At 39.5% G+C, this 12,207-nt stretch overlaps 1 protein-coding gene across 1 annotated transcript in view; it reads right to left on the bottom strand.

The window, feature by feature from the left end:
* The window catches only part of PPM1M (protein phosphatase, Mg2+/Mn2+ dependent 1M), a 484,662-nt gene that overhangs the window by 461,274 nt on the left and 11,181 nt on the right, over nt 1-12,207 (bottom strand). The window contains exon 3 of the mRNA XM_044078507.1: nt 4,486-4,583. Within this exon, the coding sequence (XP_043934442.1) occupies nt 4,486-4,583 (98 nt within the window). The remainder of the gene's footprint in view (nt 1-4,485; nt 4,584-12,207) is intronic.

Raw genomic sequence — 12,207 nt, 5'->3', positions numbered from 1 at the left:
AAATAAAGTGAAAGACTTTTCTGTTTGTCCGGGGTCAAAAAGGCCATCTGGGAAGCTGTATTCAGTCTCACACCCAGAAAGCACATGTCCTGAGAGGGTACTAGACTGGACTTTGTTTCGTTCACAGAATACCCTAGGCATCTTAACACTACCATCACATACTGTAGATGCTGAAGAAGCTCGTCCTTGTCTTGTGCAATAATCAGGCAATCGTCCAAATAAGGATAAATTTGTATTCCTTCCATCCTGAAAAGGCTATCACTGGAGCCAGAACCTTTGTGAACACTCTAGTAGATAAGCCAAAGGGCAATGCAGAGAACTGATAATGTAAATTTCCAGCTCAAGCATGAGTACTTCCTGCAACTGGGCCTGATAGGAACATGAAGATAAGCCTCTTTTAGATCCAGAGTTACCATCCAGTGATCTTTTCCCAGCAGAGGCAAAAGCTGTTGTAATGTCAACATTTTGAACTTTGGAATGTCCAAATAAGTGTTGAGGAGAGATAAATCCAAAATCGGTCTCCACGTGTTCCCTTTCTTTGGTACTAGAAACAATAAAACCCTAGACCCACTTCTGAAGGAGGTACTGGCTGTATGGCTCCCATGTGAAGAAGTAATGAAATGTGTTTGTGAGCCTCCATCCTTTGGAGGAGGAATGTCTGCATACCCTTGAAAGGAGGCAATGTATGGAAATAAAACTTGTAACCTTGTCTATAATGTCCAACACCCATTTGTCTTGGGTGATTAAAACCAATTTTGCTTGAAGAGAGCTAGCTTTCCTCCCAAAGGAGCTGCCAGGCAAGAAGAATCTGGCAGCTGAAAATGCAGGTCATTGGGCCTGTTTCACCAGCAGATTGAGGAGGCGAACTCCATGTTCTAGGCCTAAAGGTACTCTGAGCTCTGCCCCTACCATGCCTAGATCTACCCCTAGACTGGCAATCAGAAGAAGGGTCGTCTACCCCTTAGCAGGCCAATTTCTACTAAACTTAGGAGGTTGAACCTGCAAAAAACTTTAACAGTCTGCATAGACTTAGCCTTGTCCTCCATTTTCTTCAAAACAGACTCCACAGGAGGGCATCCAGAATTCTAGACTTAACATGCTCAGATAAATTCTGATCCTTAAGCCAGGCATGCCTACGAAGAACTGAACCAGTGGCAGCCACTCTAGAAGAAGCCTGCAAAGCATCAAAGCCACACTGCAAAGAATGTTTCCCCACCTGTTCAGAAACATGCACCAAATCTTGCAATTCTTTACACTCTATGCCCTCTGCCAAAGCATCCACTTTAGATTTTAGCTGAGAAAGGAGGAAATTCTGATATTTCAACATATGAAACTGGCAATTTAAAGCCCTCATTGCTAAAGTAGAAGAGGTGTACACCTTCTTACCCCATCTGTCCAAAGCTCTAGCTTCCTTATCTAGAGGAACGGGATTCTTTACAACAGAAGCCCTAACACCCTTAGGCCCCTGACTAATAGTTTCTGGGTCCGCCCTAGGACTCTTATATAGGTATTTATGAGCCTCAGGTACCCTATAATACCTGTCCGGTTTAACTGGTGCAGGAGGCATAGAATCTGGATTAAATGAAGCCTCCGAAAAAACATCCTGAACAACATCCAAAACAGGAGGAATAGCCAAGGGTCTGTGCTGTGGTAAAAACAAGAACTCTCTAAGCCTCTTTCTGGAATCTGAGTAATCCTGTCCTTCCCACTTAAAATGTTCCCTCATAGAGTGTAAGGTTTCTGAAAATGAAAAATCCTCTGGAGGGGAAGCAGAAGGACTAGAATCCTCTGCATCGGAATCCGAATAAGGAGGAAAATCTTGAATATCTTCAGCAGAAGACTCAGAATCATCTGAGGCCTGCTCCAAAATGTCCAACTCTGGCTCTACCCTGGGCCTCTTATCAGGAGGGGGCATGGAACCTCTAATTAAAGTAATCAAATCTTCTGCCATTTTAAGTATATGCTTCTTAGGTACAGACCCTGAAGAACCAGAACTAAATCCAGAAGAAGGCAAAACAGACCTGCCCTTAGAAGGAGCCCTCGAAACAGTAGCAGAAGGCCTAACCCCCTTAGGCAAAGAAGGGAGAATAGTAACCTGAGAGGCCCCTTCAGCCTGACCTGACTCCTGTGAGGCCACATCCTGTAAAATCAAGGTTTCCCCCTGAGACTCAACAGAAACTTCAGCCGGATCCACCTGTTCCACTGCAGTCTCTAAAGGACCGGCGTCCGAAATGGTGAATCATCCTGTCTAGGCTTTACAGATTTGTCTTGGCGTCGGAGGATCCGACGGCATATTATAATTACACCGTTTGCCAAAGACTAACCTAGTGCAATCTAGCCTTCTCTTAATAGTGCGCTTATTAAACCTAGCACAAAACCGACACCCAACGTGCTCGGTCCCAAGCAAGGGATACAAAGCGGTGGTAATCCTATCACGGTATCTGCTTCCCACAAGAAATACAATTATTCACTTTTTCTGACATCCGGTAAATAACTGAGGCAAGAAAAACAAAAATGCTCTGGTATGTCTGAAACTCCGAAAATGAAAAATTTCTTCTGCATCGGACCATGCGGCAAAAGACTGAGGATATGGCGTCGGTCATGCGCATTTATACCCTGGCGCTCTGATGTCAGGCTGTGCGCCATGACCGGCGTCAGCGACCGAGGACAGCGGACTACCCATAAGTAAGGACTGCAGCAATGTGAGATGAAGAACATCTATGTTTGGTAACCTGACATGTTCCCCCCAACTGAATGGAGTGCAAATGAGAATATTTCTAATAGGAAGCAGAGTAGGAGATAAGAGCGCAGGACCACTACAATTTTTAATAACCATTAAAAGTTCATACTGCTATGGTTAAAACTGCTGAACACTGTTAGGGTATTAGATTTTATGCCTTCCCCTCCCTGAGGAGCAACATTGTGGCTCATTGGTAACGATACCGACTCCGGCATCTCACGTAACAAAAAAAAAAAAAACAATGTGAAATACCAGCTCTCAGCCAAAGGATACTTGTGTATGTGGAACCTGACTAAAGATTTATTGTCCTGGGGATAGGTGGTCATTCACAGCAGTATCTGAACTTTTGCTGCTAACTTTACTGTGCCTGTAGAATATTTTGGATGCAGCCATAGACAGATGTCAGCATCATCCCAACTACCATGGCGATCAACAGCAGTGACGTGAGACATAGCAAATAAGACCACGTTGTATACTTACCATGGCGATCAACAGCAGTGACGTGAGAAGTAGCAAATAAGACCACGTTGAATACTGCAGGGTCTCAGAGGTCCTGCGAAGCTAAGGATCATTATGGTTTCTTTAGCTGAGATATACCTCTACAGTCAGCATGGTGCACCAGTATGATTATGGATTGGCCATCTTATTAGATATACGGATGGCTAAGCACACACAACATAAATACAACTCTAAAACAAGGTGCACAATACTTACACATTTCCAAAGACAACAGTTGTATGCAAGCACAAATGTAGAATACTGTGTGTGATGCTGCCAAGACAAAATACATCAGACATTACCAGAACATTATAAAGTGTTGTGCCACACTGAAACATTTAGCAAAAATAGAGGTGTCCGGAAAGGATAAGAGTCTAGACCAAGATCATACTGAACTGATACAGATTCCTAGCTACACTGGAACATTTTTAGGACAGAGGGATTCAGTGGTTAACTTAGCGCCTGCAAAGCTGCAGTCCCATCTCACTTACACTGACATGCGATGCAGCTTATTGATTCCTTTCTGCAGGATTGGACTGACTTACAGAGTTCTTCCATTCAATCAAAGGAGCTTTCTGTGAATCCTAGCTAAATGCTGATGTGTGAGATATCTACATTACATAGGTCATCAGCTGTAACTCGGTTTGAATGAAGCAGTGTTGTGCATAGACTTGAAAGCTAACTTTTATTTCTTTACTAATTTGTATTTTTTAACTAAGGTAGAGCACTGATCCACATGGACCATTTCTGACCAGCCCGGGGTGGAGGGGAAACAACATTGACCTCATTTTAGAAGCTGGAAGGGGAATTATACCCTGTCCCAGGCTAATTATTGGAAATACCATCATCTGCACTTCATGCTATTGAAATCTAGGTTTGCAAGTAAGATATAAATTGGCAGGGGGTCCCTAGGAGATATTGCCAGGGGTATGGTGATACCACACTAGCCAAACAGTTCAGTAATGAGTGCAAGGCATTGGCGGCTGATGCTGTGGGTGGTCAGATGAGTAATGGACAAGAACTTCCTTTAAGACATGAAAGAAAATGTTTGATTTTCCAAGTTGGTCAATGCAATTTTCCATTGCAGAATATTTCCCAAGGTGCCAAAAGCCCCTAACATATTATCAGGAGATGTTACACTTACTTATGCATAATGGATACTGTTCTCCAAACAGAAGTGTTAAGAAGGCATTATTGAGGGAGTGGAGTATAAATCCTCTGAGAGAATATTTGCTTTTGTTACATACATTCTCAGAATATTCTTTTGTTAGGCATTTGTAGGCCCTTCCAATGTCACCTAAGCAGTTGCCTTGGGCACAGTGCTGGCTGGGAGGCCGTGACTGAACTTAAAAACAAGAAGATTGTCTAACAAAGACTCACAATATACAACTGTATGGATTGTGAATCTTTGTTAGATAGCAAACTTCATTTTTTATTTGCACTGGATTGTACTTTTATATAACTACCAGAGGTGTTGAAGTGGCATTCTTTTTGGAGTATCCCATTTCTTTAGTTACACCAATTTACACACCCATTAATTCTGACAGAATAGTCTGCAGGGATTTTTTTTTTAAGTCTGACAACTCATTACAATCCCAAAATATGCTTCCAATTACCTATTTCTTTCCCATCAAACCTCCATTTTCAATCTACCTGAAGAAAACAAATCTTTGGAGTCTGCTTTAGGTATAAAATATCTAGGGTCTATATCAGTCCTTTGAAACATCTGAATATCGAATACCAGATGTTTGAACTGTAAAGTTCGAACACTGGTAATCGCAAAGCCACAGCACACTGAATTCTTTCCCAGAGAAAGAATTCGGTGGGCCGTTTCTGTGGCTTCACGAGTATCAGGATTGTGGTGGGAAGTTACGGGTTGGGTTGAGGTAAGTGTGCGAATGTGTGGATGTTAGGGTTAGGGCACGGGTTAGGTGAGTTAGGGTTAGGACGTGGGTGAGTTGGGTGTGCAGTAGTCATCGACCTTAGGGTTAGGGTTGCGTTAAGGTAAGTGGATAGCTAGTAGTGTATGTATGGTTTAGTGTAGGGTTTTGTGAAGTGTATGTGTGTGGATTATGTATTTTGGTGTGCTTGTGTTGTGTGTATATTTGTTGGAACAGCAAATTTTTTTCCCTGGGAAAAAATTTGCTGTTTTGAGTGTTTGATGTTGTCGTGTTTCGGGTGATTGGTTCGATATTAGAACATTCGAAGTAGTAATATTTCGGTGTTCTAATATAGACCCAAATATCTATACAGACACTTCCAAGCAAAGATCCTAAATTTTCTAGGCATTGTTGCATATTGGGAGCCATACATGTATCCCCTCATTGTTTCTTTGTAAAATTGCTTATCCAGTCTCTCTTCTCAATCCTTTCTAAGCTCCTCTGATTGATTCCTATAGTTAAGCAATATTTTACACACCCTACTAGTTATCCCTTTTTTAACAGCAACTTCTGTTCTAGAGTCTACTAAAAGCTCTACCAGTTCTGTATTTCATTTAGGATCCCCCAATTCTTTTTTTCTCTGCCTATATTCTGATATCAGTCATTGATAGGGAATGCAATCTCTAGCCTGCATTCCAAATTAATTCTTGACTTATTTCACATTCTTTTACCTTTTCATCTGTAATTATTTGCTCCCAGTAACTTGGTTCCTTTGCCAGTGTTCTCCAGCAAATTCCAGATCCTTCTTGGCTATTCGCTGTACCCCTAATTGCAGTCATCCATATTGGCAGAATCTACTTTCTCCAATCCCATGTTGCTTAGCTCTTGGAATACTTCCTGCTACTTTATGAATACAATATCCTGTATGGTTACTGCTATTCTCCTTAAGGATCTGCATCCAAAATCCCAGTCTCTCCTTATTTCTTGAGCTTCCAACTTGTTTTATCATCATCCCTTTCCACTGTGTTATAGCTTTCTGCTTGTGCTATGCACAGGAGCCTTAATTGTGTACCTTTGAAATACCCCTTCAAGCAAGGTAATCCCAAACCACCTTCTTCTAGTGGAAGGATCAGCTTATCCCACTTGGTTCTTGCCTTCTTCCCTTCACAGATAAAATTCTTCAGCTCTTTATTAATTGCTATCCACAACTATGTCTGGCCTGTGTATAAAGCTAAAGGGAATAAAAACATTTTCACTGCCTGTATTTTGCTATCGATATCCATACAACAGAACTTCCAGTTTCTCAGTTTTTGTATTATCTTAGGTTTAGTTTCTTCCTACATATCCTTAGCTGCTATAACAGAATCCTTTTTAACCCTACTCCTAAATGCTTCAGTTTATCATATCCTCATAAATATGGGTATTGCTGAACCAGTTCATGTGTGGGTACATTTGGAAATACAGAGTATATTTTAGTGCATTTACTAAAACTGTATTTGCCTTAATATTGCTACAACTCAAGTGGTCTAGGTTGCACTGCATCTGAATTGTTTTAGTGTTGTTTTAGCTGCTTTTCTGTATATATACATATATATATATATATATATATATATATATATATATATATATATATATATATAGACTTTTTGTATATGTAGACTAGCTACTTATTCTACTGGGTCTATTTTATGAGATCGAAAAACCCTTTATGTGAATACCTAATCATTGATCCCTATACCGCGAACCATGAAAATTCCGAATGCACTAAACTGCGAAAAATAAAATATCGAACTACATAGTACCTACACAAACAAAATAAATAAACCACATACATACATACACTAACCAAACCCTACTTCTAATCTAAAGTAAAGCACCAAAACCCTACTTTAACCCTACACTAAACCCCATATACACAACTCACTATACACTATCCTTAACCCCTCCCTAACCCTAAGGTCGGTAACTACCGCACCCTTCCCTACAGACATACACCCAAACAAAATAAATAATCCACATACATACATTTAACAAAACCCTACTTCCAACACTACACTAAACCCCACATACACAACTATCTATGCACCCAAACAAAATAAATAATACGCAGTAAAAACCAAATGGTGCTGGCAAGAGTTACCTCCAACAACAATAAAATGAACAGTAAAACAAAGCAGGAGGTAGCAGCCATGGCTATGTAGAATAACAGCTTTATTAGTAAAAGAGGTGAGCGCTTTCGTGGCACCAGCCACTTCATCAGACAATCTGATGAAGTGGCTGGTGCCATGAAAGTGCTCACCTCTTTTACTAATAAAGCTGTTATTCTACATAGCCATGGTGCTACCTCCTGCTTTGTTTTTTACTGTTCAAAATAAATAATACACATACGTACCCTACATCTAACACTACACTAAATCTTACATACATTACCTTTTTTTTTTTTTTTTCAACAATTGTGTCTTGTGCTTGGCCAGTCTATGGGTTGTCCATATATAAACACATATACCTTTGTAATATGTCAACTAGCAAGTTCATAGGTTCATAGGTTTATACTAGGCTATCTGCCCTAATTCATTTATAAGCCTAGCCCAAAGATTTGTGGCTTACGCCACCCCTTATATGAAAAAATACTGTACCCATTAGTTTGTTTTGCCTCTGTCCAGCAGTGACACAGAGATGATTCCCGGGGTAAAACTACGATCTCCCATCCACAGGTCAAGATTTCTCTTGAACAGAGCCAGCGAGGTGCTCTGCCTCACATGGACCGGGATTTTATTCCACAGCATAGGGAGTCTCTGAGTGATAAATCTATCCCTCCAGCACGTCCTATTTATATCCGTGCTAAGGTTTAAGTCGCTTGCTCTAGTGGTTTTGTTGGATTTGGATTTTTTGAGGTGGAGCATGTCCATTAATTCCGGGTTGGACATGGCCTTGTATGTCAGGCACATGTCACCTCTGAGCAGACGGTATGCGACTGAATAGAGCTGGAATTTCTTCAATCTGGCAGTATATGACAGATTTTGGAGTCCCTTTATCCTTTTGGTGAGGAACTTTTGGGGTCTCTCCAATTGCTGCAGATGTCGGGTGAGATACATCCCGAATGGGGCATTGTACTCGATCATTGGTCTGATAAGTGAAGAGTACATGGGAACAATGACCTCACTAGATCTGGATGTGAATCCCTTCATGATCAGGTGGGCAATGTAGAAGGTCTTTCTAACCACTTTAGCAATGTGAGTGTCAAAAGAAAGGCCACTGTCAACCTGGGTCCCCAGGTCCCTGATAACCTCTTCTGTGCTTAGTGGATTGCCACCTATATGGTAGCTTAGGGTTACCTTGTTTTCCCCGAAGGGTATGACTATACATTTTTTGGCATTTAACTTCAGGCCATGGCTCTGGCACCAGCTATCTGTTTCCGTGAGTCCCTTCTGAAGGATATCCGTGTCCGATGCACTTTCCACTATGGCGCCCAGTTTGCAGTCGTCTGCAAACTTTGTCAGCCAAAGTCCTCCCATGTTGGCCTGTACTTCTGAGAAGTAGATGCCGAACAATAGGGGCCAAGGACCGAGCCCTGTGGGACACCACTTGTGACCGGCTTGGAGTCTGACATAGCGCCAGCAACTCTAACCCTGTGGGTTCTGTCCTTAAGCCAGTTTGCAACCCATCTTGTGACATATGGGTTTACATTTAAGCTGGTAAGTTTTTCTACAATACCCGAGTGGGGTATTGTGTCGAAAGCCTTTGCAAGGTCAAGGTAGGCTGTATGGACTGCCTTTCCCTCATCAATGGCCTTGGTGACTGTTTCGAAGAAGTCGACCAAGTTCAAAAGGCATGATCTGCTCTTGATGAAGCCAAACTGGGTCGGGTCCAATGTCTGCAAGTCCCCTATATCTTTGTTTATGAGCTCCATTATGATCCTCTCCATAGCTTTGCAGACTAGACTTGTTAAGCTTATGGGGCGCTAATTACCAGGGTCCGTAGAGGCACCGCCTTTGTGGAGTGGGACCACAGTTGCCGTACGCCACTCCTTGGGCACTTGGGCAAGTAGCACATAAAGGTCTATTAGATATTCATGTTACATATTTGTTTAATTAAAACTTTTTTATTGTTTAACACATGAGAAGCAGGACAGCTAGCTTTTATAATCGAAGTTATTATTATATATTTTTTATTTTTCTGTTATATGTAATATGACAATATAATTTTTTATATACTTTTTAGAAAACTTTGTTGAGAAGTTCTATCAATACTATAATAATTTTGTATAGATACTGTCATGATACCTACCATAAATGTCATATAGCTTTAAGGGAGTTAATTGATTTTAAGGTCCGATTGGGTATGAGATTTTTAAACCTGTATATATATATATATATATATATATATATATATATATATATATATATATATATATAAAGATTTAGTATTGGGCTGAGATGTTTTAAGATCTGATGATGCTTTTCAGCGAAAGCGCTTATCTGTCTGGACTGTTGTGAATAAAGAGTATTTTTATTGATTATCAGAATATTTTTGTTTTTTCCTGCCACACTCCATTCTTGTCAGCTTGGATTATATTTATTTTGAATTTTCGGAGTGGAGTGTTTATCAGTTGTGATGGTCAATTTATCTATTACCGTTACAAAAATGTATCTAAAATCAACAATGTGATATAAGTATATAATCTGTAGTAATATATTCTGTGATTAAACCTGTGGTATTATAGCTAGCTGGTCCGTATTTCTTCCAAGGGATCCAACATTTTTAGCGTTTACTTGCTTTTAATTTCTCAGTTGCTGACACGCTATTGTGAAGTTCCTATTCATTAAATGCCAGCTTACTCTGTCAAATGCTTTCTCCGCATCAAGACCCACCAACAACAATGATATTTTCTTACATTTTGCTTCCTTCGGATAATCATTGTCCTTCTTTTCAAATGTTTGTCTGTCTTCCACAAAACCACATTGATCCATATCTATCAGTTTTAGTATTGCCTTTGCAATTCTTTTAGCACTGCAGATATAAACACTTTATCATCTTGGCGTAGAACTGAAATGGGCCTTTTTCAAGCTGGATCTGATGGGTCGTTATCATCGTTGGGTATCACAGCCACCACAACTTTATTCCAGGATGTTGGTGCTTCTCCTTTTAAAATACTGCTAAACAGAACCTTCCAGATATTTATCACTTTCTTCCCTCCTAGCTTCCAAACTTCCACAGGAATACCATCTGTTCCTGGAGACTTTCCTGTAGATTGGTTATACATGACTATTTTTATTTCATCTCGTCCTATTGTGTTAGTAATTGAGCATCATCTCCCTCACATTTAATGTTTCCATAAACATTTCCTTTTCTACTTTTTCTTGATTTCCACATTTCTCTGCTTTATACATATTTTCATAAGATTCCCAAAATATTTCTAATACCTCTACAGGATCTCTGGTTATTTTCCATGCTATAGGCTGTCTAAGCTTGACAACAACCCTTTCTACTTTCTGTTCTCTGAGCCATTGTGCTAAAATCTTTTGTGTTATGGGGTTATTATCAAAAACAGTTAACAGCAATCTTTCTAAAATTATGTATATTATCCAGGTACTCCCTTATTTTCTCTTTAGCACCCTGCAGTTGTGCCACTTCTTGATCTGTGAGATTCCCCTTATTCTGCAATAGTTTAACCTTTGTCAGTCCCTATAAATAATTTGTTACTTTGTAACATATCTCCTTTTATTTTAGTTCTACCCTATTTTTAAACCCACTTTTATTTTATCCCACTCCCCAGCTGTGTTTTCTGAAGAAATTTCTATCTTCCCTAATAACTCCAGAATAATTTCCACTACCTATTCCTTAAATTCTTCCCTGTTTAACAGATTGGTGGGGAAGTGTCAGTGACTCATTTTTATTTCATTGCCCTAAATTTTCATTTTAGTTATTATTAGTGTGGGATCTGAAATAGTTACTAGATGCATATCAAAACTATCAATTAAATGCACTTGTTCCTGTGAAATATAATTTCTTTTTAGCCTAACCCAGTTTTTGTACCTTAGGGAATAATATGTAAATTCACTCTGTGCTCCTACTACTGAATTCACATATTCCATACCAAATATTTTCATAACTTTCTTCAAAAATCTACCATCTTCTATTATACTTTCCATTCTAGGCCCCCATATACATCCTCATTGTTGCAAATCAGATCCCAGTCCCCACCTGTAAGTAATATTCCTTGCTGAAAGTTGATTATTTCTCCCAGAATTTTTTAAGTGCCATTGTAGCAGATTTAGGTGGAATACATGCCAGCATAATCCTCCTTCCTCGCAAGTAGTCCCTTAGTACTACAAATCGACATTAACTTCTTTCTCTTCTATCACTAATGGAGCTCCTCTAGCAATTAATGTCAGTAGTCCCCTTGTGCTTTGTCTCAGATCTCCTACTGAATAACCACACTGAAATCTTTCTTTATCAAATTTACATGCTCAGTTCTTTCCAAATGTGTCTCCTGTAGCAGAACTATTTGCACTCTGCACCTTTTAATACAGTTCACTACTCTTTCTTTTTTGTATATACCTGTGAGACCATGCACATTCAAAGATAATATGGAAAGTGCTGCCATTATGACAAATTTATTATTACTTCTGTTATGTGTAATGGCTTTTGTTTAATTCAGCTTTTGTGTTACATGCATACACTAGTGTTTAGCAGATTGATCTTTTATGCAGTTGTTTCTTGTCATAGCTACTTGAACCTATGTCACATCTTACAAGACTTTGTTTTAATGAAAATCCTCGAAAAAACATACCTGAGAACATCCCCATTACCTATTAATTTTTAAAAAGAAACATCCTTATTGAATTATCATGAATGACATAGGCAGTCATACATTCATATAAATGAAACAAACCTTATTGGCATAATTGTAGCTGCAAACATTATACATCACTTATAATCTATCCAATCATTGTCAGTCAAACATTACATAGCTCATTCAAATCCTGCCTTCTTTTAAATCTTTTTCCTTCTCTGTATGTATTGCTCCCACAATTCCCATTTTTCCTATGTAATTTGCTTCTACCCTTTTCTAAAGATCCCAATTCC

This window comes from Protopterus annectens, chromosome 7.part1 (genome assembly GCF_019279795.1).
Source record: "Protopterus annectens isolate FY-2018-M chromosome 7.part1, PAN1.0, whole genome shotgun sequence".
NCBI lineage: Eukaryota > Metazoa > Chordata > Ceratodontiformes > Protopteridae > Protopterus > Protopterus annectens.
Note: the sequence above shows the minus strand (reverse complement) of the source record. Positions and strands in the feature narration are given on the sequence as shown.